Genomic DNA, 23,389 nt, shown 5'->3' with positions numbered 1-23,389 from the left:
TAGAAACGTGTACGACTATCATGGGAATATACTATATGCAAGCAAGTGCTTGCACAAACTATTCCAACTAAAAACAAGTAAAAAAGCTACAGTCGAGTGTGCTCGACTGTGTGATACCCGCTACCCATTTTGAATAAAAGCAAAATATTGCGAAATTATTCTCAAAATATACCAAAATAATAATAAATAATAATAAAATAATTTGGTATATCGATATAGTACCAGATTCAAACTATACCATATACTGCAAAATATACCAGATTGTCAGCAACTAAGTAAGTAGTCGTTTTTGACCATACAAAAGTATTTCTTTAATAACTTCGACAATTTTTATTTGATCGCAACCAAATTTTCAGTTATTATTGTATATAGCTTTAAAATTTTGCTTGTTGTTCGATTTTTATCGATTTGCGGGGGCGGAAGTGGGTGTGGCAAAAATTTGAAACAAACTTGATCTGCGTGGAAATATAACAAATGATATCGAAAAAAAATTAGAGCTTTATCTCTTATAGTCTCAGAGATCTAGGTGTTCATACGGACAGACGGACATCCCAATTGTGTTTCGCGTCATGCCATATTCGTGACTGGCAGACAGTACGGTAGATCGCTGGATAACTCGTCCTGCCAGACAGTGTCCGCCTACGAGACTGGCGCCCTCTTAGAGCAACGCGTAATGATGATACATAAAATTGCACATTGCACAAAATTCCGATTAGACTTCTACCAGGAATTGGTAATGTTTACGTAAATTTGCAGAGTTTTTTGAGAAAAGTAGGCCTTAGGGAACTTACGCGTTAATGCGTAAGGTATACTTATGCCTTCACAAAGTGATAATACCCTTCTACCCTATGGGTAGCTGGTATAAACATATGTACACACGTTCGTACATATATTGAAAATAAAACTATATATCTTCGTTGAGAATTTTTTGGTGGCCACAGAAGCCGAGTGATTGTGCCCAACAGGTTGTATATTGGCAATTTTGATAATGCGACGTCGTGTCCCGATATCAGCTCGAGAGGAAGCGACAACTAGGAGAGAGAGAGAGAGTGAAAGAAAGAAAGAGAGGCCGAAATTTGTGCGATAATCAGCAATAGCAATTAGAGTCGTAGAACGCGTATCTGCAAATAAATACAATAGCCCTATTTAAATCGCTTGCTGACGCTAAGAAAAAAACGCAAAGCACAACAAAAAACACTCTCAAAAAAAACACTGATGAGGGAAAACAACAACAGCGAACAACAACAAAAATACAAGCACGCGCTGCTTCGTATCGTAATCACACGCTCAGCGAGACAATATTGAAGTATTTCGGTATTTTTTTTTCTGTTTTCGGTTTTCGGTTATAGCCGCGGTTCCACAACGTTTTGGGGCCAGTTTGTTAGCGGATTTTGAGACGAGAGCATGTGAGTAACTACTACGTAAACCCTACAACGAGTGCGAATACAAAAAACGAATACCGAATACCGAAAGCGAATACGAATACGAATACGAATACGAATACGAATACGAATCAAATGCGAATAAGACTCATACTTGAACAGTTTTGAAAGTCGGTTTTACCTGTTGTGTTGATATCGAGCCAAATGCAGTTGTTATTTGTCGAGTGGATTCCACCTGAAATACTTTCCGCTATCAGATCGAAAGGCAAAACGTTCATTCATCTCTTAGATGAACACGACAACTCGTTAACTCGTCTGTTAATTGCTGGCAATACACACATTTATTAGTCTGTTTAGACGTTCAGATTAGTAGTATTACCTGCGTTGTAAAGCGGGCCACAAATCATTAAATGAAAAACCTAGCAAAAAAAATAACAATAAAGTGTACTCACTCATAATGAATTTGTTAACTCGGTGGGTACACGTTTCGTACTTCGAGAGTGCGGCAGATACGCGATTAAATTTAGTGGCCATTATAAATTCGAATATTGATTTGCTCTTTGGCAGCAAGTGATAAGTGCTTGTTATTTATTAATGGAAGTGCAGATAAGATTTAGTTTGCCCTTTTTGCGTATGCCAAAAGATACTCACGCGTACTTGTTTCTATCTGAGATAATGATTATATGGCGATCATTGCGATTATTATGAAATTATCATGAGCACGTTGTACTGACCTCCCATGTGTCATTCACTTCATTTTCAGCTCCAGCCTGATGATGACGATGATATCGCAACTGTTGATCATTGCGTGCAGTTTGCTGCTCAGCCCCATTGCAGCCAATCCTGTGCTTGTGCCCAAAGCTGCTGTGGCCACGGAACTCATCATTCTGCACAACAATGACATGCACGCCAGGTTCGAGCAGACCAATGTCAATGGTGGCACTTGCAGTGCCGAGGATGCCAACACCGACAAGTGCTACGGTGGCTTTGCACGCGTTGCCCACGAGTAAGTGACGCCTCAAATGATATCCAAAAGAGAGAGAGAGAGATTCTAATGAATATCCTTTCAGAGTGCGTACGTACCGCGAGCAGGCTAAGAATGGAGGAACTCCTGTGCTCTACTTGAATGCGGGAGACACCTACACAGGAACCGCTTGGTTCACTGTCTTCAAGGACAACATCACCAGCGCCTTTCTCAACAAACTGCAGCCTGATGCCATCGTAAGTTCATCACCTCATATTCAAAACTTGTTGTGGACTAATTGCCTCCCCCATCAATGCATAGTCACTGGGCAATCACGAGTTCGATAAGAACGTCGAGGGTTTGATACCATTCCTCAACGCTGTGGAATTCCCAGTTTTGGTTTGCAATTTGGATTTGTCCAAAGAGCCCGATTTGGCTGCCACCAACAAGCTGTCAAACTCCACTGTTCTTGAAGTGAACGGCACGAAGATTGGCGTCATTGGTTACCTCACACCAGACACCAAAGATCTCTCCTTCCAAAACGATGTGGAATACGCCGAAGAAATTGTCTCCATTAAGTAAGTCACTTCGAGATTTACATTTGAATTCTTGTTACAACTGATTTGATTCACTGCAGTGCCGAGGCAACAAGGCTGAAGGCACAGGGCATCAATATTATCATTGCTCTGGGACACTCGGGTTACCAGAAGGATCAGGAGATCGCCAGAGATTGTCCCGATGTCGATATTGTGATCGGTGGACATTCGCACACATTCCTCGACTCGAGTCAACCCGTTGCCGATAAGGATGACACCAGTGCTGAGGCTGTTCGTGGTCCTTATCCCACCACGGTGACCCAGTCAAGTGGCAAGAAGGTGCCTGTGGTGCAGGCTTATGCTTACACCAAGTACTTGGGCAAAATTCATGTGCAGGTGAGTTACAGCATTGGAATTATTATATAGAAAGAGGCGTAATAGTAGACTGAAATAAATTTATTTAATAGACAAAAGTACTTCTTTTTCACGCAGACATGGTTTTATTAGATTTCAATTCGATTTATAATATAAACAAAAAGCATATAATTTTTTCAATTAAGAATAACTAATAGCAATGAATGGTATACCAGCAATAAGGCCTTCGGCCTCGTGCTACTATAAATAATTATTTATTTTTAATCCAATTGCTTACTTGGTAAGCAAAACATATTGCAGACTGATGTGAATTAACTTCAGGCAGAATACACAGAATACAATGTTTATCGATTTATTATTAGAATTCAACACGTTTAAAATGCAAAACATTTATTTTCCAATGATATTTCTTATGACAAACGAGGAAGCAATGTTTCGTACAATTGAATAATAATTAGAATAGTTTATTAGGATAATATGAAAATACATTTGTCAATTGTGTTTTATGTTAGAAAAAAGAATGCAGATTTTTCAAATATATTATCCACGAATTTTTTTTTAGAAGATAATACTTAATTTTTCGATATGAATTGCCTATAATAACAATAACTATCTGAAGCTTAGTACAGTTAAGTTTTTTTTTAATTATTTACACTCTGTAGCCAATTTCATAAAAATAGCTGAGAAACTGAGAGTTTAAACTTATAAAAAAACCAATTGAGAATAATAAGAAAAGGCTTTCTTTTAATGAAGCTTTACTCTGCATATAAGTATATTAAACTAATCTTTCCCTTCTCAGTTCGATGCTGAAGGAAATTTACTCGAGTTCGATGGAGCCCCAATTCTGCTGAACGCTTCTATTTCCCAAGAGCAAGATCTGCTCGATTTGCTGGATGTGTATCGTCCCAATATCACACATTTGGAGCAGACAATTGTTGGATACACCAAGGTGACGCTTGAGGGTGGCAACATATGTCGTCTGAGGGAGTGTAATCTGGGTAATCTGGTTGCCGATTCGATGGTGCATACACGCGTATTGGAAGATAAGGCTGGCGATTACTGGACGGACGCTTCCATTGCCTTGATACAGGGCGGCGGTAAATTGATTTACGCTGTGATTTAAGCAATGATAATGATTACAGATATTCGCATTTTGCAGGCATTCGTGCGTCGATTGATAAGAATGGCAATGGTTCCATCACAGGTAGCGATGTTCTCACTGTGTTGCCATTTGAGAACAATCTTTATATCACACGCATCTCGGGCGCAACACTGAGGAGTGCGCTGGAACGTTCGGCAAGCATTCGCAACCAGGATTCGAATGGTGGATTCTTGCAGTTTGCTGGCCTCATCATTGAGTATGACTACGACATGGAGGAGGGACATCGTGTGGTCTCCGCTTTGGTGCGATGTGCTGAGTGCGCCGTACCCACCTACAGTCCCCTCAATGAGACCGCTCTCTACAAGGTGATCGTGAATGAATTCATTCTCAATGGCGGCGATGGCTACAATCTGACCGAGCCCATTGATCCCTACACTGAGTTGCTCGTGAAGAACGATCAGTTTGCCTTGGGACAGTATTTGGAGGCACGGCACTACGTTTATCCTGCCAACGAGGGACGCATCGTCATCCGCGGGCCAACAGATGGCGCCACCAGTATTCTAGCCTCATTTGGGTTGATCGTGGCCACAACTTTGTTGTCGCGTTTGTTTAATTAGTCGTAAAGTGTGTGAGTGATGTGTGCAAAGGTTTCGCTTCCTGCAGCTCAAGTGCAAATTTATACAACTGTATACGATAGCTGTGAATTTATAAAGTTAACTACAATACAAAATGTGTATTCTACAATAAATGTCTGCCTTATTTTCGTGATAAATCTACGATTGCGTGTTGATCTCATTTGGTTATTTGTGGCGATCTAAAGATAAACGCACTAATTAAAGATTGCACTTTTATTTGTGGTTTCAAGTGAAACACGTGAGCAGCGATGTTTATGCGATAAAGCTCTACGTGATAAACGGGCAATCGCAATTGATTAGGCTTTCCCTGAATTATGGGTATTTCGTCTTTATGCCCATCTGACCTTGTGTATTAATACGTAATTTATATAAATATTTGCAATGTTGATTCGAGTACGTAATGAATAAATATGGATATCTGGTAAGTTACAGCATTGTAATGTATAGAAATCACTGTCTGTCACGGTCAACAGTCATAGCTGTTTTGTATTTATGAAATTAGCTTTCAGCAAATATAATTATTATAATTGCAAAAAAAAAAATTAATTAAAGATAAATAGTAGTTTTGCAATATTAAACATTTAAATGTGGTAAAGAAATGAAAAAAATTGAAAAATATAAATTTATTTATTTTATTTTTAGAAATTTCTTTTGACAAAATGTGGAAGCCTAAGTAAATGAATTTTTTATATTTACAATATTTTATTTTTACGATATTATAAATATAACTAATATTTCCTTGAGCAATATCTTTTGAGGTGCAGTTGCCATAATTACACTTGTTTACACATGACAAACAAACATCATATTGAACAATGAAACAATTGAAAGCTGTTGCAATCACACACTCGAAAGCTCTTCCTTGTTATTTGATAATACGTGTGTGACGAGCACTTAATATGGAGAGGCATGTGAAATAGTCGCTCTTTGATAAGAAAACAGCTGGATTAACTTGCCTATTGTTTAGCAATCTAGTGAGTGTTAGTCGCGATCAGCTGTGACGCATAAACGAACTCACATATTCACTGGATAATGCGCGCTCTAAATTTAGGTCTTCTTCACAGACACTTTGATTTAATATCCAAGTGAATGCAATGCAGAAATGCGACATCTTTCACTTTCATTTAGAACACAGATACAGAAACAACTACAAATACAGACACACACACAGGCACATTTATGCAAATGTTGCTATGCTAAACGATTGCGAGATTAGGTGCGATCGCGAGACCGACACAGACAACGACGACGACATAGCCGAAGACGGCGACGCCGACTGATAACGCAGGTTTGGCTGTGGGCGATAATAAGTGTGAATTAGCGTAACTGTTATGCATTGGAAGTAGCTTCGTCGGCTGCTGCAATTTTACTCTCACTCTCAAACGCACTCCACTTTGCTCTCTCAAACACTCTCGTTGTCGCTCTCATTCTGCATGCATGCGTAGGTGCAGTGTAACCAATTTCGTTAAGTGACAGATCGGTCAGCAGCGCTGTCTCTGTCTTCGCTTCAGATTCTGTTTCTGCTGCCCATTCTGCCGTGCTGCTGTCGCTGTCGCTCCCATTACTGCTGTCTGTTGTGTGCTTTGCCGGCATTTGGAATCTGCGCGATGTCAGTGCGACAGCAGACGTCGATGGCAGCGGTTGACTCGCTCTGCCCAGTTGCATTTGTGTGTGATCTCTTCGTGTTTTTTTTTGCATACATACTCCAACAACAAGTGTGTTCTTAAGGTACGCCTGTGACAAGTGCAGCAAAATGGGGAGGTGGGGAGTGAGAAGTGAAGTTTGTTGTGGTCTTGTTTCCAGGCAACCAAACAACTCAAAAGTTTTTACAATCGATTTGAAATTGGAAGCAAGAACTACATATGTGCATACCTCAACTTTGAGAGTTACGTTGACCGTTAAAAAGATATTGGCAGCAAGTTGTCAAACTTTTAGTTGGAAATGAGTTTTTACATTCCGTGGCACTTTAACTAATTGCACTTGTTTCGCAATGTCATGGTTGTCAACGAGAAATCCGAGCATTATACTGTGAAACACAATACGAATTTTTGCTAGAACGCCGATTATATTCAATTATTCTCGGTTTCAGTTGAATTCATTTACAATTGCGATTAATAAGTGAGCAATTACAAGAAGCTTGCAACATAAAAAAAAATCCCCAACAGAGTTTGCTTTTCAAATCATTAAATTCATCCAATGGTTAATTAATTGTCACTGGGTTCATTTTAAAAACAATTCTCGAGCAATCAGCTGATTTCAAAACAACATTGCAAATAAATTTGTAATATACCAGTTCCTAGAATAGATATCTGGATACCCGTTATAAGCTGAACTCGTTGTCACTCAATCAAGTCGATGCCGGTTTTCGGTTTAAAAACCAAAAATTGTTTAGTCAACAAATTAATTGGGTTAATATTCAAAAAAAAATTATTTTGAAACTCGTTTGCACCCTTCTCTGGGGTGATTCCCTATTTGCTCTCGCACAAAAAGATGTTGTATCTTTTGCTTAACATGTGAGATAACAAGTTTGTTGTCCAGCAATTAAGTTAATAAGTATTAAGCATGTCTACACATGCTGAGGGCAATAACAATAAAAACAAAACGAAAACAAAGTATATAACTAAATTTTAACTTTATGGGAATATCCAAGTCTAGTGTTACATGTTATCAAAATCAACAATCTTATTGTGTCGCTGTGCTAGCGTTAGATCTTTAATGAAAATCTTTTCCGTCATTAGAGTTATTTTCGAATTGTTGATTTGGTGATATCAGTTACATAATTAATCTCTCTGTCCGTTAGAGAGTTACAGCAATCGTTTATGTAACAGATCAGTCCATCAATTCCATTATTTGCGACTCCCACATGATGGCGATCATTTGCCAAAGTCAGCATGACAATCAACTGTGGCATCAGTAAATATCTTTAACGCCTTCATCAAGAGACGAAATGGAGCAATGAAATAGTGAAATAATTGCCAATCTTACTCCCACCAGTTTGGCTGGCAAAATTGAATTAATTTTTCACTACAGATATCTATGATTGAGCTTTTTTCCAAGACTTAGCTTCAGGTTTGAGTTGAAGATTTTGTACAGACTTTTGATTGAACAATGTCTTAATAATCTGACTTCGAAACTGCAAGAGTACTCATAGAGTTAAAGTTTTGTTTCGTTTCTTGTTTCGTAGTTTCAATCTCCTTTTCGCTCCACAGTTCAAAAATGCTACAGTGCACTATTTTAGTCGCTCTTTTACTATTTGGCCCCACTGTGCTGGCCAATCCCATACCAGCTAATGCAGTCGTAGCAACTGAGTTTATTATCCTTCACAACAATGACATGCACGCTAGATTTGAGCAGACAAATGTGATAGGTGAAAAGTGTTCCCTGGAGGATACCAAAAATGACAAGTGCTTTGGGGGCTTTGCCAGAGTCGCCTACGTGTAAGTAAAATAATACTATATAATTTAATATAAATCGTTCGCATGTCGAATCCATTTTGAATGCTTTTCATTGCAGAGTTCGCAAACATCGCGCAGAGGCAAAGAATGGAGGAACTCCTGTGTTCTTTTTAAATGCTGGAGATACTTATACGGGCACCCCATGGTTTGCGCTCTACAAGCATAAAATTGCTAGCGTCTTTCTTAACAAATTGCAGCCAGATGCTGCGGTAAGATTTACCTTGCACCTTATCCGATTATCTGATTACAATTTAAATATGATTAAATGTATTTATATTAATATGATTAAATTTTAATTTATTTGTAGTCACTGGGCAACCACGAGTTCGATGAGAAAGTCGAGGGCTTAATACCGTTCCTCAATGATGTCAACTTTCCTGTTGTGACCTGCAATATGGATCTTAGCCAGGAACCCGCTTTAGCCGCCACCAAAAATCTCGTGAATTCCACCATTCTGGAGGCGAATGGCACCAAGATTGCTGTGATTGGTTATCTCACACCAGAAACCAAAACGCAGTCCATCAAAAACAATGTTATATTCAATGAGGAGGTCGCTGCTATCAAGTGAGTATACGGAAGGTTCTATCTGTTTTATGAACTTTGTTTAATTTTAACATGAGTGGTATTTAACTGGGTTGAGTTTAGTGTTAGACATAATGAAATTATATTAGTATCAAAAAGGCACATAAGAAAGCACGAAACAGAACTGCAGTCGAGTGTGTACGACTGTGAGATACTTGCTTCTTGCAGTATTAAAATTTAAATATTCCAAATTAATATACCGAAATGTATATTTGGTAACAGTGTGGCTCTATCTCTTGTAGTTTCTGAGATCTAGGTGTTCATACGGACACACGGACAGACGGACATAGCTTCTATATTTCCTCGACTGCTGATCATGTTTATATTATATATGTATATGTTTATACTCTATGGGTTCCATTAAATGAGTTTTTTTTAATATTTAAAAAAAGTGTAAAAAAATCTACAAATCAATGTTATGTAACTAAGTTAGAAATAATTAAATGGAAAGAATTAACTGTGAAGACGAATCTTATGACAAATCTAATCTGAAACAATAACTAATTTTAGCTTACTATTTCACTCTAACTTTTTTCAAACAGCATTGAGGCAGCTCGACTGAAGGCGCAAGGCTTCAAGATCATCATTGCGCTGGGGCACTCTGGCTACAAAAAGGATCAAGAAATTGCTCAAAAGTGTCCCGAAGTTGACATTGTTATTGGGGGCCACACCAATACGTTCCTCTACAATGGCGAGAAGCCCAGTGTGGAGAAAATCGATGGCCCATATCCCACAGTGATCACACAGAAGAGTGGCAAGCGAGTGCCTGTGGTACAAGCCTTTGCTTACACCAAGTATATGGGCAAACTGCACGTTAAGGTAAGCAGAATTTTCCATTGAATCTATGACAATATTTCTGATCATTTTCAATGTTCTACTTAGTTCGACAAAGATGGCAATCTGTTGGATTTTAATGGTTCTCCAATGCTGTTGGATTCGACTGTACCTCAAGACAAGGAACTGCTAACTTTGTTGGATGTGTATCGCAAAAATGTTACGGAAATGGAAAAATCCATAGTGGGACATAGTAAGGTTACTTTACAGGGCGAGAAGATCATTTGTCGTGCGATCGAGTGCAATATGGGCAACCTTATTACCGATGCTATGATCTTCAGTCGCGTTATGGAGGATCAGGGCGGTGATTTTTGGACAGATGCAGCGATTGCAGTCCACCAAGGTGGCGGTGAGTTGCATTGAATATCTAGATTAGAAAGAAATCATTATCAATTCAATATTTTAGGCATACGCAGCTCGATTGAGAAGAAGCCTGATGGCATGATCACTCAGAGTGATCTTTTAACAGTGCTGCCCTTCCAGAATGATCTGTACATCAGTCGTATTAGTGGCAAAACCATTTGGAATGCCCTCGAACATTCGGCATCTGTTCGGTCTAGGGATTCCGATGGCGCCTTCCTGCAGGTCTCCGGTCTGCATGTGGTCTACGATGCGGATATGCCGGAAGGGAAGCGCGTTGTCTCTGTCGATGTGCGTTGTGCCATGTGCAAGGTGCCCGTCTATAACAGACTCAATGAGACGGAGTATTACCAGGTAATAATGCCGCAGTTCATCTTCGAAGGCGGAGATCGTCACAAAATGATTGACGAGTCCAATCCCGTCACGACGCGCATGAAAAAGACGGTCGTCGAAGCTGTTAGCGAGTATCTGAAGACACATGACTTTGTCTATCCGGAGGTGGAAGGACGCATTGTCTTTAGAAAATCCCATGAATATGCAACCTCTGCTGCTTCTACTGCCTCGAAGAATGTAATCAACCACCTGGCATCGATGCTGATCTCAATGATTAAATAATTAACTTATGTAGATGTCTAGACCGTATCACAATGTTGAGAGATCGCGTCCCCAGTACAAGTAATCGTTACTGTAAGGTATTTCATTTATTCCCATCTCCTAATTGTATGTATTGCTTAAGCTGTGTTATGTTGATATTTTTATTGAGAATCCATTACAATTTCCAATGGAATACCAAACAATTGAGAGCGTATTAAAAATGCTTAACCTAAATCAACGTTTGTTCTTAATTAGCTTCAAAGTCAACTAAGCAAAGTTTTTATTTTACTAGAGTATCATTGATTTTCCCTAAAAACTTTTAGGGATTTCTAATAGAACATTTTAGAAACTTTTATCACGATTGAACTTTATAATCTGATCTTTACTGCCTTCTTTGTTAAGTATTTTTTTTTATTTTTTTTCAATTATATTTTAAAGTTGTTCAATGTAAGCACCAAAGAATATATGTATGCAAACATAGCTTATTGAAAAATTCTTCTAAAATATTTCCTTCATTAAAAACATATGTAAAATATAAACTTGGTTTTTTCGTTTTTTTTTTTATTGGTAAATTCAATTTCAAAGAATTTCTCAATCATTATACAAATTAAATTATTTAACTCAGTCAACTTTTGCCTTACAATTTAAATTCGTTTCGACTGCAAACTATGGAAAATTTTGTTTTCCCATTGATGACAGAACTATAATAATTGGAAATCTTCATCTCAATTAAATATGTTGTGGAGTCTTGTATTGTTTCTGCTTGCATTTAGATCAGTTTATGGCTTTAAGTTCACCATCGTTCACAATAATGACATGCATGCTCGCTATGATCCAATGAGAGGTAAGAGTGATAAGTGCTCCAAGGAGGAGAATGCCAAGGGTTTATGCTTTGGAGGATTTGCAAGAGTAGCCACAGCGTAAGTTTAATATATTTACTAGATCCATATTAACAGTTTTTGCAGTGTAGCCAATGCTCGAGCAGAGGGACCAACGTTGTATCTCAATGCGGGAGATACTTTCCATGGCACCTTGTGGTATCAGGTCTATAAGGGCCAGTTGGCTGCGCATTTAATGAATCTGCTCGAACCGGATGCAGTGGTTAGTGCATATTGCGTATATCTTCAACTGATAATAGTAATTGTGTTTCACTTTTCAGGCACTGGGTAATCACGAGTTCGATGACAACGTCACTGGATTACTTCCCTTTGTGACCATTGCCAAATTTCCGATTGTCTGTTGCAATCTGGATATTCAAAAGGTTCCGGAGCTACAAATATTTCCGAACTTGGTACGGTCAACAGTAATCACAAGGTTGGGCAGGGACATTGGCATTATTGGCTACATAACGCCGCTTACAAAATACTACGTGCCATATAATCAAGTTGAATACCTCGATGAGATAGAGTCCATTAAGTAGGACTTTGAAATAGCTGCGATTATTTTGTTTGTTAATTATTATCGTATACTTAGTCAAGAGGCAAGACTGCTAACCAAACAAGGTGTAGATATTATAATTGCATTGGGACATTCTGGATACGAAAAGGATCGCATGATAGCCTTAACATGTCCGGATGTTGATGTCGTTATCGGCGGACACTCGCACACATTTCTTTATAGCGGAACTCCGCCGGATTACGATAGGCCAGAGGGTCCATATCCCACTGTGATAACTAGACGCAATGGCCAGAAAGTACCTGTAGTTCAGGCTTATGCCTTTACCAAATACTTGGGCAGAATTGAGCTGGAGGTGGCCTATTACTTAATCCAATTTTGATTTAATTAAATTCGATATATCCTTTGTTTTGCAGTTTGATGATATGGGCAAGTTAATAAACTTCGATGGTGCTCCTATGCTGCTTGATAAGTGGGTATCGCAGGATGCGAATATCACGAATATCTTGGATATTAAGAGAAATAACATTGATTTGCTCGAAAAACAATATTCAGTAGATCTAATCGAATTTATGAAATACATTAAGTCCGGGAATACTGAAAGCGATGAAGACATTTCCTTGTCAAATGTAGACGCAGACATATTCTCTGTTGCAAATTTGATCAAATTTGTAAATCTAGCCAACCTATTGGGAACGATTGTATTCATATTCATATTGTCTTGAAATACAAATTCATTAAAAATTATATTATATTTAAAAGAATATATAGATGTGACCATCATGATAATATTATTTTAGTCAGAAATACAAAGGAATTTTAATATAAATTATAATGCACACACTCTTCAAATAGTAATATATAACGCACAATTTGCTATGAGAACTACATGAAATTCGAAATAAGCAGAACAGGCTTGGGTTCTAAGCGTAGCTATGGGGTACAAATTCTGCTGTGAAACCACTTTCTTCTATGAACGAGCTCTTATACTCTCCTGCATTCAAAATAGCGTATAAGACTTGCACTAGCCAAGCAGCTCTCGGTGCACAATGCAGAGGCATGCACTGCTTACTGATATGTGCCTAACTAAGTAAGCAGTGCGCTTGACTCACACACATTTAGTACACGTAATTTTTTTTTGTCGTATATTTCTATTGCTTTGTAAACTGTTACCTTATTTTAATTTCGCCATTTGCTTTAAAAATACGCGAAATATTAATAATAAGCAGTGTCTTACAAAAATGCTCTGCAGTTTTCTATTATGTTTGATCTTTCTCGACCAAGGACGTGGTTTCAAGTTCAGTATACTGCACAACAATGATATGCATGCTCGCTATGATCCGATGAAGGGAAGCAGTGAGAAATGCCCCAAAGGTGATGATGAGAAGGGTCTATGCTTTGGAGGTTTCGCTCGAGTGGCCACGGTGTAAGTATTCACTTAACATCTCAGATAATTATTACATATTAAATACTTAGTGTAGAAAAAGCCCGTGCTGCGGGTCCGACGCTCTATCTAAATGCTGGTGATACATATCAGGGCACGCCTTGGTATACATTCTATAAGGGCGAGTTTGCAGCTGAGATGATGAATATGCTGAATCCAGATGCAATGGTAACGTTTTTTTTTTTTAAATCTATTTCATTTCGTTTTAAAACCAAGTCTACAGTCGCTGGGTAATCACGAGTTTGACGACAATGTCGATGGACTGTTGCCGTTTCTGAATCTCGTTAAATTTCCCATAGTCTGCTGCAATTTGGACTTGCGAAAAGTGCCTTCAATGCAAAATATCAAGAGTCTGACTAAATCCATAGTCATTCGGAAATTGGAGAAAGCCATTGGCATCATAGGCTATTTAACGCCCGAAACGAAAAATCTGGTTACAGCCAACGATGTGGAGTATTTCGATGAAATTGATTGCATTAAGTAATTATAATTTATTTCAAATCATTAAGTGGTTTCCAAAGATAATTTTTCTTATGTCAAGTTCGGAGGCGAAAAAACTTGTCGAGCAGGGAGTTAATATTATCATAGCACTTGGACATTCCGGTTATAATAGGGATCAGGAAATCGCCAAGAAATGTCCTGAAGTCGACCTTGTCATTGGAGGACATTCGCACACGTTCCTCTACACCGGTGCGCCGCCTGCCAAGGATATGCCCGAGGGCAACTATCCGACTATTGTGATCAACTCAGATGGTCGAAAGGTGCCAGTCTTGCAAGCTTATGCATACTCCAAATACTTGGGTGAAATTCATCTGGAGGTAAGAAAATAATAATATATAATTTCGTCTAACCAATAGAAGGAATTTTTTTAGTGTCAAAAATAGAGTTTTGTAAAGCCTGTTGTAATTGAGATATACCATTTAAAAACTGGGAGTATTTGTCACTGATATACCATCTAGGTCTATATGTTTAAGAAATTAACAATCTTGTGTTTTTAACTAAAATCTTAAAAAAAGACTTTTTAAGTTAAGTAAGCATAAATAAATATGAATTTAAAATAGAAATACTAAATAGGTAAGCTTTAAATTTGGCATTGTATTGTTAAGCAATCGTAATTTATAAATCATTTATATTAATAAGATATTTAGAGAACATTAATTTTGATTTGCAAGGCCTGAGGCGAGCGTACTTAAGTTCGAAAATTAACTTCATAGATTAAGATTACTAAGATGCTTCAATTACTTTATTAATTGTATACTACGATATTTAAAATAAACTTATTTTTCTTTCTTTTTTTTTTCAATACATTTAACCCTAGTTCGACAACGGAGGCAACCTCATTAACTTTAGGGGCAAACCAATTTTGTTGGACTCGTCGGTGCTCCTCGATAGCAGTATCAAGGCTGTATTGGACGCAAAGAGGAAAAAAATAGATGAGCTTGATGAACAGATCGTTGGCATATCGAAAGTCTTTCTTAACGGCTCCACGTGCCGAAAGGCAGAATGCAACTTTGGCAATTTAATTACCGACGCTATGGTCTATGGTCGTATTGCTGAAGATCAGGGCGGACTTTATTTCACGGATGCTGCATTAGCATTCTGCAATGGCGGCGGTAAGTTTCTATATAACATAGAGTGGTTAACAAATACGAGTCATCTACATTCCAATCGACAGGAATTCGTGCATCCATTGATCCGGGACTAGAGGCAATCGTAACCGGAGCCGATGTCGCGACCGTGCTGCCCTTTGGGAATACTCTGTCGGTGACCCGTGTCAAGGGTATGAATATCATCAAATCGCTGGAACACTCGGCGTCGTTGCGTAACATAGACTGGTCTGGGGGATTTCTGCAGGTCTCTGGCTTGAAGATCATCATTAACTACAATCGACCCAAGGGAAAACGTGTCACATCGTGCCAAGTGCTCTGCGCCGATTGTGCAATTCCCCAATACCGGCCATTGGATAAGCACAAGTATTATGGGGTGATTGTGCCCACTTTTATATTGAACGGCGGCGATGGTCATAAGTATTTCAAGGATCCAAATGAGCATATCAGTGTTATGCAAATGATTGATCGTGACAACTTGGTGAAATATTTTCAAGAGCATAAAGTGATTTATCCTTTTCTGGAGGAGCGCATCAAAATTGTGGAAAGGCATCGCAAATCATGTGCTTCATCACTACGTTCGATAATTTTGTACATTTTCACAGTTTTGAAAATACTTTTAACAAACTAAGATAAATAAACATGCGCAAAGAGAAGGATATGCTTTTATCGTTGCCAATCTGGAGATTAGTAAGATGACAAGTCTGAGAAACTAATTTAATGCGGAGTTTCGTTAGCTTCTCTTTTTCTCTTCTTATTTTTGTAGTATTTGTTAATTACGTTACTCTCGCTTTACAATTTGGTACGTTCCGCAGTCATCACGAGGTTGGGCAGGAATCTTGGTATTATTGGTTATGTAACAATAGACCAGAGGGTCCGTATCCCACTGGAGGTGGCCTATTACTTAAGCAAAGTATATAAAGTTGTATGTCCCTTTGTTTTTTAGTTCGATGATATGGGCTAGTTCATAAATTACGATGGTAGTCTCATGTTATCAGATATGTGGATATCTCAGGATGCTAACATCATGGATATCTTAGTTATTAATAGAAATTGAAGGGACAAAATTCAGTAGATCTGAACGAGTTCCTGAAATACGTAAAATCTGAGAATACTGAAGAAGGCGAAGAAGGCATTTCCTTCTGTAATGTTGCAAATCTGATCAATTTTGTGAGCATAGCCAACGTAATGGAAACGATTATGTTCATATTCATCTTGTCTTTCAGTACAATTAACTAAAAAAAAGATTATTATAATAACAAAATATGTATATAGATATAACCATCATTCTAATGCAAAGGAATTTTAGAGGAAATAATAATGCAGCCGACCGCTCTGGGGTTCCAAGGATATCAGTAATACAGTCCTCAAAATAGCTTACAACTTGTAGGCACAATACTTGCACTAGCCAAGCTGTACTCGGTGCACATGCACTGCTTACCGTTGTTTGCCCAACTTAGCAAGCAGTGCATTTGACTTCCAAGGGTCTATGCTTTGGAGGTTTCGCTCGAGTGGCCACGGTGTAAGTTGAACTATTCAATTAGTATCTCAGATAATTATTACATATTAAATACTTAGTGTAGAAAAAGCCCGTGCTGCGGGTCAGACGCTCTATTTGAACGCTGGTGATACCTTTCAGGGCACGCCTTGGTATACTTTTTATAAGGGCGAGATGGCAGCTGAGATGATGAATATGCTGAATCCAGATGCAATGGTTTAAAGTTTTACTTAAAAATCTGTTCCATTTCTACAGTCGCTGGGTAATCACGAGTTTGATGACAATGTCGATGGACTGCTCCCGTTTCTGAATCTCGTTAAATTTCCCATAGTCTGCTGCAATTTGGACTTGCGAAAAGTACCCTCAATGCAAAATATCAAGAATCTGAGTAAATCCATAGTCATCCGGAAATTGGAGAAAGCCATTGGTATCATAGGCTATTTGACGCCCGAAACGAAAAATCTGGTTACAGCCAACGATGTGGAGTATTTCGATGAAATTGATTGCATTAAGTAATTAATTCAATTAAAATTATTGAATAGTTTCCAAAGTTAATTTTTCTTATGTCAAGTTCGGAAGCGAAAAAACTTGTCGAGCAGGGAGTTAATATTATCATAGCACTTGGACATTCCGGCTATAGTAGGGATCAGGAAATCGCCAAGAAATGTCCTGAAGTCGACCTTGTCATTGGAGGACATTCGCACACATTCCTCTACACCGGTGCACCGCCTGCCAAGGATATGCCCGAGGGCAACTATCCGACTATTGTGATCAACTCAGATGGTCGAAAGGTGCCAGTCTTGCAAGCTTATGCATACTCGAAATACTTGGGCGAGATTCATCTGGAGGTAAGAATATTAATGAATACACAGATATATACTAGTTGTACACACAGATAAATTGACTAAGATACCAACTTGTACACGTTACATATAAATATTCCTTTTTATACCCGCTACCCATAGGGTAGAAGGGTATTATAACTTTGTGCCGACAGGAAATGTATGTAACAGGTAGAAGGAGGCATCTCCGACCCCATAAAGTATATATATTCTTGATCAGCATATATAGCCGAGACGATCTAGCCATATCCGTCTGTGTGTCTGTCCGTATGAAACACTGGATCTCAGAGACTATAAGAGATAGAGCTATAATTTTTTTCCGACAGCATTTGTTATGTTTGCACGCAGATCAAGTTTGTTTCAAATTTTTGCCACGCCCATTTCCGCCTCCGCAAATCAAAAAAATCGAATAACAAGCGTAACTTTAAGAGCTAGAGCTGCGAATTAACTATAGTAATTGTGATTCCTAAAAACTTGGTTGCGATCAGACAAAAATTGTGGAAGTTATTAAAGAAATACTTTTGCAGAGCGGACATAGCGTACAAAATAATCGAATAACAAGCGTAACTTTAGAGCTAGAGCTGCGATTTTGGTATATGCAATAATAACTATAGTAATTGTGATTCCAGAAAACTTGGTTGCGGTCAGACAAAAATTGTGGAAGTTATTAAAGAAATACTTTTGCATGGGCAAAAACGCCTACTTACTAGGGGTTGTCCGACAATCTGGTATATTATGCCGTGTATGGTATGATTTGAATGTGGTATTATATGGATATAACAAATATACCATTTGGTATAATTTTAGTATTTTCAAATTTTTGGTATATTTAAAAAATACCGTAATCTTTTCCTTTTATTCAAAATGGGTAGCGGGTATCTCACAGTCGAGCACACTCGACTGTAACTTTCTTACTTGTTTTCTAATAAACGAGGGCCATTTCTGTGACACTCTGATTGTACATACAAAGAGTATTCTTTAAATATTTGCAATTCCTTTATTTTCTTAGAAAATAATCTGTTATGTATTCCACATTTAGTTTGACAACGGAGGTAACCTCATCAACTTTAGGGGCAAACCAATGCTGTTGGACTCGTCGGTGCCCCTCGATAGCAGTATTAAAGCTGTATTGGATGCAAGAAGAACGAAAATAGATGAGCTTGATGAACAGATCGTTGGCATATCGAAAGTCTTTCTTAATGGCTCTTCATGTCGAAAAGTGGAATGCAACTTTGGCAATTTAATTACCGACGCTATGGTCTATGGTCGTATTGCCGAAGATCAGGGCGGACTTTACTTCACGGATGCCGCAATAGCTTTCGCCAATGGCGGAGGTAATCTTCTACATAGAATGACTAACAAATATGACTAAACTACATTACAATCGACAGGAATACGTGCATCTATTGATCCTGGACTAGACGGAATCGTAACTGGAGCCGATGTTCCAACAGTACTGCCCTTTGGCAACACCTTATCTGTAACCCGTATCAAGGGTATAAATATCATCAATTTGTTGGAACACTCGGCCTCAGTGCGGAACACAAGTTTGGCTGGAGGATTTCTGCAGGTGTCTGGCTTACGGATTACCTTGAACTACAATCGACCCAAAGGAAAACGTGTCACATCGGTTCAAGTACTCTGCGCCGATTGTCCAAGTCCCCATTTCGAGCCGTTGGATAAGCACAAGTATTATGGTGTTATTGTGAACACGTTTATATTAAACGGCGGCGATGGTCATAAGTATTTTAAAGATCCAAATTCTTATGTCAGTGTTATGCAAATGATTGATCGCGAGAACTTGGCAAAATACTTTCAAGAACACAAAGTGGTTTATCCCATGTTGGAGTATCGCATCAAAATCGTGGAGAAGCATCGGAAATCCTGCGCTTCGTCATTACGTTCGTTTTTAAACATTTTCATAGCTTTGAAAATACTTTTAACACACTAAGTAACTGAGAAAGATAAAGAAAAGAGACAGAAGTTTCTTCTTATGCTTTTATTGTCGCCAATGTGAAGACTATCTGGGTAAGATAACCAGTCCGAGCAACTAGATTAATGATCTATTCTAATGCGGAGTTTCGTTGGCTTCTCTTTTTTTCTCTTCTTATTTTTGTAGTATTTGTTAATTGCTTTACTCTCGGATCTTGGACGTCGGGTCGTCGTACCGCCAGCTTGTGTGCATTGACCCTCCATTATTATACAGCGCCCTTGGCGTAATACATGTGTCTCTGCTTCAGCTACTCCCAGTAACTGGCACACACTCATAAATACAGTCGTCTCTATGCTCTGCAGAGTCGATGTGAGAAGACCTTATTTAATTCGCACCTTATTTTCTCTTGGCCGAATAAAACTTTATCAAAAACAATCAAATTTGGTAAGCTACAAAATTAATGCATTACAACTGAGCTCTGTTTATATAGGAAGGAGCTTTTCAGTGTCAAGAGTTCATTGTCTGACTTTTATATAACAAGCAGCATCCTTATATAATATAATAAAATACTAGCTGGTCTGTGTTAATGTATGGTACTTCTGTCTCTTGATCTTTAATTCCCTCTATAGTTAGAATTTCATGCAGTGTTTAAGCCGCACACTGGTGTTTAATAATTTGTTTGGGTTCAAATTTATTTGCAACTTATTAACACCATTAAAATAGTTCAAATAGGTATTTTAAATACATTACAATATATGTACATACAATTATTCAACTAAATGGAAATCTAATTACAAAATTAAAATCTTATAGAAAGTGGTTACTTCATGTTTAAATTAGTTTTTCTTTTTGTAATCTCTTATTCATTATTTAGTGACAAATGTTATTTACATTTTACTAATTATTTTAGGTATATTTTTGACAATAAACTTATAATTAATTTAATTTATAATAATTTTGATTGAATACGATCACAAAAAACCGTAATTTAGCCTCGCAAGGACTTAATCACTTAATTATTAATAAATAATGTGAATCAAATATACATATATTTGGCCTTAATGAAGTGCTGAACTGATAATTAATTTCTTAATATGCTTAAATTTGTTTATAGTAGTTAAAAACAACACAAAAACATTTTTATTGTATAAATAATTACATTGTATTTATCTAATATATCCGTTTAAGTAGAAAGACAAGTATATTATAAATTATTGCAAGTATAAAGTAATAAAAACTAATTTGGTACTAAATTTAACGCCCGGAAAAGTTAGAAATTTATGATGATTTAAAATTTTAATTTGTCAATTTTATAGTAGGACCAATATTATGTGTTACTATATAATAAGTAAATATATAATAAGAGTAACACAATATTGGTCCTACTATAAAATTTTGGTTACTTAGATGTTATAATACTTTACGATTCTCAATTTATTTGGAATGGCCAAGAATGCTTGGCTTTGTCCCACTGTGCATTTGCTTGTAAGAAGCAGTTGAGCCCTCGCCCTCGCCCTTGGCTCAATGGCGCTACTGGCGTATTGTGGTGTTGTTGTTGCTTCTGCTATAGATGTTGTTGCTGCTACTGCTGCTGTTGTTGTTACTGCTGCTGCTGTTGTTGTTATGGCTGTGACTGTGGCTGCTGCTGTTCTTGTAGCTGATGTCGTGAGAACTACACATACATCTGCACTTTGAGCTTAAGCTGAAGTCTGCAAATGACTTGGTCGTAGGCGACACAAACACATTCTGCTGTTGCTGCTGCTGTTGCTTGTGATGTTGCTGCTGGCGGCATTTGGCTTTGGCGTCTTAGCGAGCAGCTGAAATGCCACAAAGCTAAAAAGGCCCATCCATAGACATAGTACGACGAGCAGTAGGCATGTTCTGCGTTCCACGTTCCACGTTCCGTGGGCCATGGGCCATGGGCTTAAGCCGAAGCCGAAGCTGGAGTCGAGACAAACGGAGAAGAAAGAAGTCTTTGCCAGTTTGTACTCGTATGTAATTATAGCGAGCAGTTCATACTTAAACTCTGTTCTGTCTCGGCACTTGATGTCAGCAGAGTGCGATTGCGAGAGTGCGAGCATGAGGTGGCATCTGACGGGGGAGGGAGGGGGATTCTGTGCTTGGGGAGCACAGTGAGGTCTTTGGCTGACTGACTGCCGGACGCCGCCGTCGGTCAAGTGCAGAATCGGGCATTTTGCACGGCACTTTAGCTTTCAACTATCAGTCATTCAGTTAGTCATGGTTCAAAGAGGTTCTTGAACTCACCCACACCCGCATCCGCAGTCACAGTCACAGCCACAGCCACAGCCACATCCATAGTCACATCCACACCCGTATCCACCGTTCGCAGTCACATTCACAGCCACATTCACATGCCGTGGCGAGGAGAGATGTTGGCAGTGGCATTTCAATTTCGCAAATAAATAGACGCTGTCCAGTAGGTGTGAAAGTACCTTCGTAGATGTGTGCGTGATGACCCTGGCCATGGAAAAGAGGCCTGAGTTGGGACCACTTAGCACCACTTCGTATGGAGCCTAAGTATGTATAATCTTCTCGAACTGTTTTTCCCCACCATTTAAACGGTAAATGTGCGCATAAAACGACAACTTCCGTCTTTGAATTTCTATTTTCGCAATCTCAAATTTCGCATTTCGTATTTTGATTTCCTACGCTGCCAGGCTAAATGGTTTGTGGACTCGTAATGGCCATATTAGTGGGGCATTAACTGCTTGATCATGCTCATGCTCATGCTCGTCTCGTTGTCCGTACTATTTGTATCTAGAACAAATGTCAGAGAGTTACAAATTAGTCGAAACAATCTTCATTCAACGCGATTCGAGTCAACATCGTGTTGTTGCAGTTGTTAATTTTGTATCTTTTTCTTTTTGGCATTGTTACGCTTTGACTTTGCCTTCGTCTTTGTCTTCGTCTTTGACTTCGCCTCGACTTTGACTTTGACTTTGACTTTGGCGTTGATTTTGACTTTGGCTTACGGTCGTGATTTTTGTGGCCAGTTCGCCAGAAACGTTGAATTGGCTTCACCTTTTGACATGGAATTCGAAATGACGTGAATCACACAAAGCAGAACTCAAAACTCTGTGATGCTGTCGCTGTTGCTGTTGCTGCGGTTGCATCAACATCTTCACTAGGCTTTTTTTCTTTTGCTTGGGCCAAATTTGCCTCGTCCTCATTCTATTTGATTGCCAGCTAACGCTATGCAGCCATCGGCCATTAGGCAACCAGGCAGCCAGGCAAAAAGAGCCACTCATCGGGAATCGGAATCAAGAGTCGGGAATCGGGAATTGGGAATCGAGAATCGGGCATTGCGCATTCGACATGCCAAATGCTCATTTGCCTCGTTTGCTTATGTCTTTTGACTTTGGCTTTGCTTTGTGATCGAAATTATTTACCGTTGATATGGCCATGGCCATGGCCATGGTCAAGGCAAGAAGGCCTGCCTCTGTCTCTGCCTCAGCTTTAGCCTCAGCTTGCTCGATATCAAGACGAACCATGCACCCAAACCACATCTATGATCGTTTTACTCTGGCCTAAGAGATATAACAACTTTGTCACGATTTTTGTAACGCATGAATGAATGCATTTATCGACCACTCATAACTTATTCATTCCCAGTTTCTAACATTTATTTTCATTTTTTACGAGAGTTTCAACTATTACAAACGGAATAAAATAATTATTTTGGGTCATTGCTAACGGTTTGTTTAATGAATAAATTTTAAAATATATGGATATAACAATTAATAGAAAAATAAATTAAAAATTTGAATTCAAGTGATATAATTTATCAGTGATATTTTATTTATTTTTCTTATTATATTAAATCTACTAGA

At 38.4% G+C, this 23,389-nt stretch overlaps 4 protein-coding genes across 5 annotated transcripts; all 4 read left to right on the top strand.

The window, feature by feature from the left end:
• The first annotated feature begins 1,270 nt into the window (after positions 1-1,270).
• On the top strand, positions 1,271-5,135 carry LOC117567827 (protein 5NUC-like). Of its 2 annotated transcripts, none has more exons than XM_034248071.2 (7): positions 1,271-1,406; positions 2,146-2,388; positions 2,453-2,603; positions 2,668-2,924; positions 2,984-3,278; positions 4,057-4,354; positions 4,417-5,135. In XM_034248071.2, exons 2-7 carry the CDS (start codon positions 2,156-2,158, stop codon positions 4,974-4,976), a joined length of 1,794 nt encoding a protein of 597 aa, XP_034103962.1. In that variant the 5' UTR covers positions 1,271-1,406; positions 2,146-2,155; the 3' UTR covers positions 4,977-5,135. The 2 variants fall into 2 exon arrangements, with proteins under 2 accessions (XP_034103962.1, XP_034103961.1); XM_034248070.2 differs by lacking the exon at positions 1,271-1,406 and adding an exon at positions 1,754-1,856.
• A 1,426-nt stretch (positions 5,136-6,561) lies between these two features.
• Positions 6,562-11,053, top strand: LOC117567828 (protein 5NUC-like). Its single transcript, XM_034248072.2, has 7 exons — positions 6,562-6,722; positions 8,204-8,431; positions 8,508-8,658; positions 8,757-9,013; positions 9,574-9,850; positions 9,914-10,214; positions 10,272-11,053. The coding sequence occupies exons 2-7, from the start codon at positions 8,211-8,213 to the stop codon at positions 10,838-10,840; spliced, it is 1,776 nt and encodes a 591-aa protein (XP_034103963.1). The 5' UTR covers positions 6,562-6,722; positions 8,204-8,210; the 3' UTR covers positions 10,841-11,053.
• Positions 11,054-11,435: 382 nt separating this feature from the next.
• LOC117566694 (protein 5NUC-like) lies at positions 11,436-15,918 on the top strand. The gene is made up of 11 exons (XM_052005709.1): positions 11,436-11,739; positions 11,785-11,920; positions 11,979-12,235; positions 12,293-12,569; positions 12,631-12,936; positions 13,309-13,640; positions 13,691-13,826; positions 13,882-14,138; positions 14,200-14,476; positions 14,977-15,271; positions 15,334-15,918. The coding sequence occupies exons 1-11, from the start codon at positions 11,555-11,557 to the stop codon at positions 15,894-15,896; spliced, it is 3,021 nt and encodes a 1,006-aa protein (XP_051861669.1). The 5' UTR covers positions 11,436-11,554; the 3' UTR covers positions 15,897-15,918.
• Positions 15,919-16,752: 834 nt separating this feature from the next.
• LOC117566696 (protein 5NUC-like) lies at positions 16,753-20,128 on the top strand. The gene is made up of 7 exons (XM_034246242.2): positions 16,753-16,787; positions 16,844-16,979; positions 17,019-17,275; positions 17,335-17,611; positions 18,645-18,939; positions 18,997-19,633; positions 19,725-20,128. The coding sequence occupies exons 2-6, from the start codon at positions 16,938-16,940 to the stop codon at positions 19,554-19,556; spliced, it is 1,431 nt and encodes a 476-aa protein (XP_034102133.2). The 5' UTR covers positions 16,753-16,787; positions 16,844-16,937; the 3' UTR covers positions 19,557-19,633; positions 19,725-20,128.
• Positions 20,129-23,389: the final 3,261 nt, after the last annotated feature.

The sequence above is a fragment of the Drosophila albomicans genome, chromosome 3 (genome assembly GCF_009650485.2).
Source record: "Drosophila albomicans strain 15112-1751.03 chromosome 3, ASM965048v2, whole genome shotgun sequence".
Taxonomy (NCBI): Eukaryota; Metazoa; Arthropoda; class Insecta; order Diptera; family Drosophilidae; genus Drosophila; species Drosophila albomicans.
The sequence above is the reverse complement of the archived record's forward strand: the minus strand, read 5'-3'. Positions and strand labels throughout refer to the sequence as shown.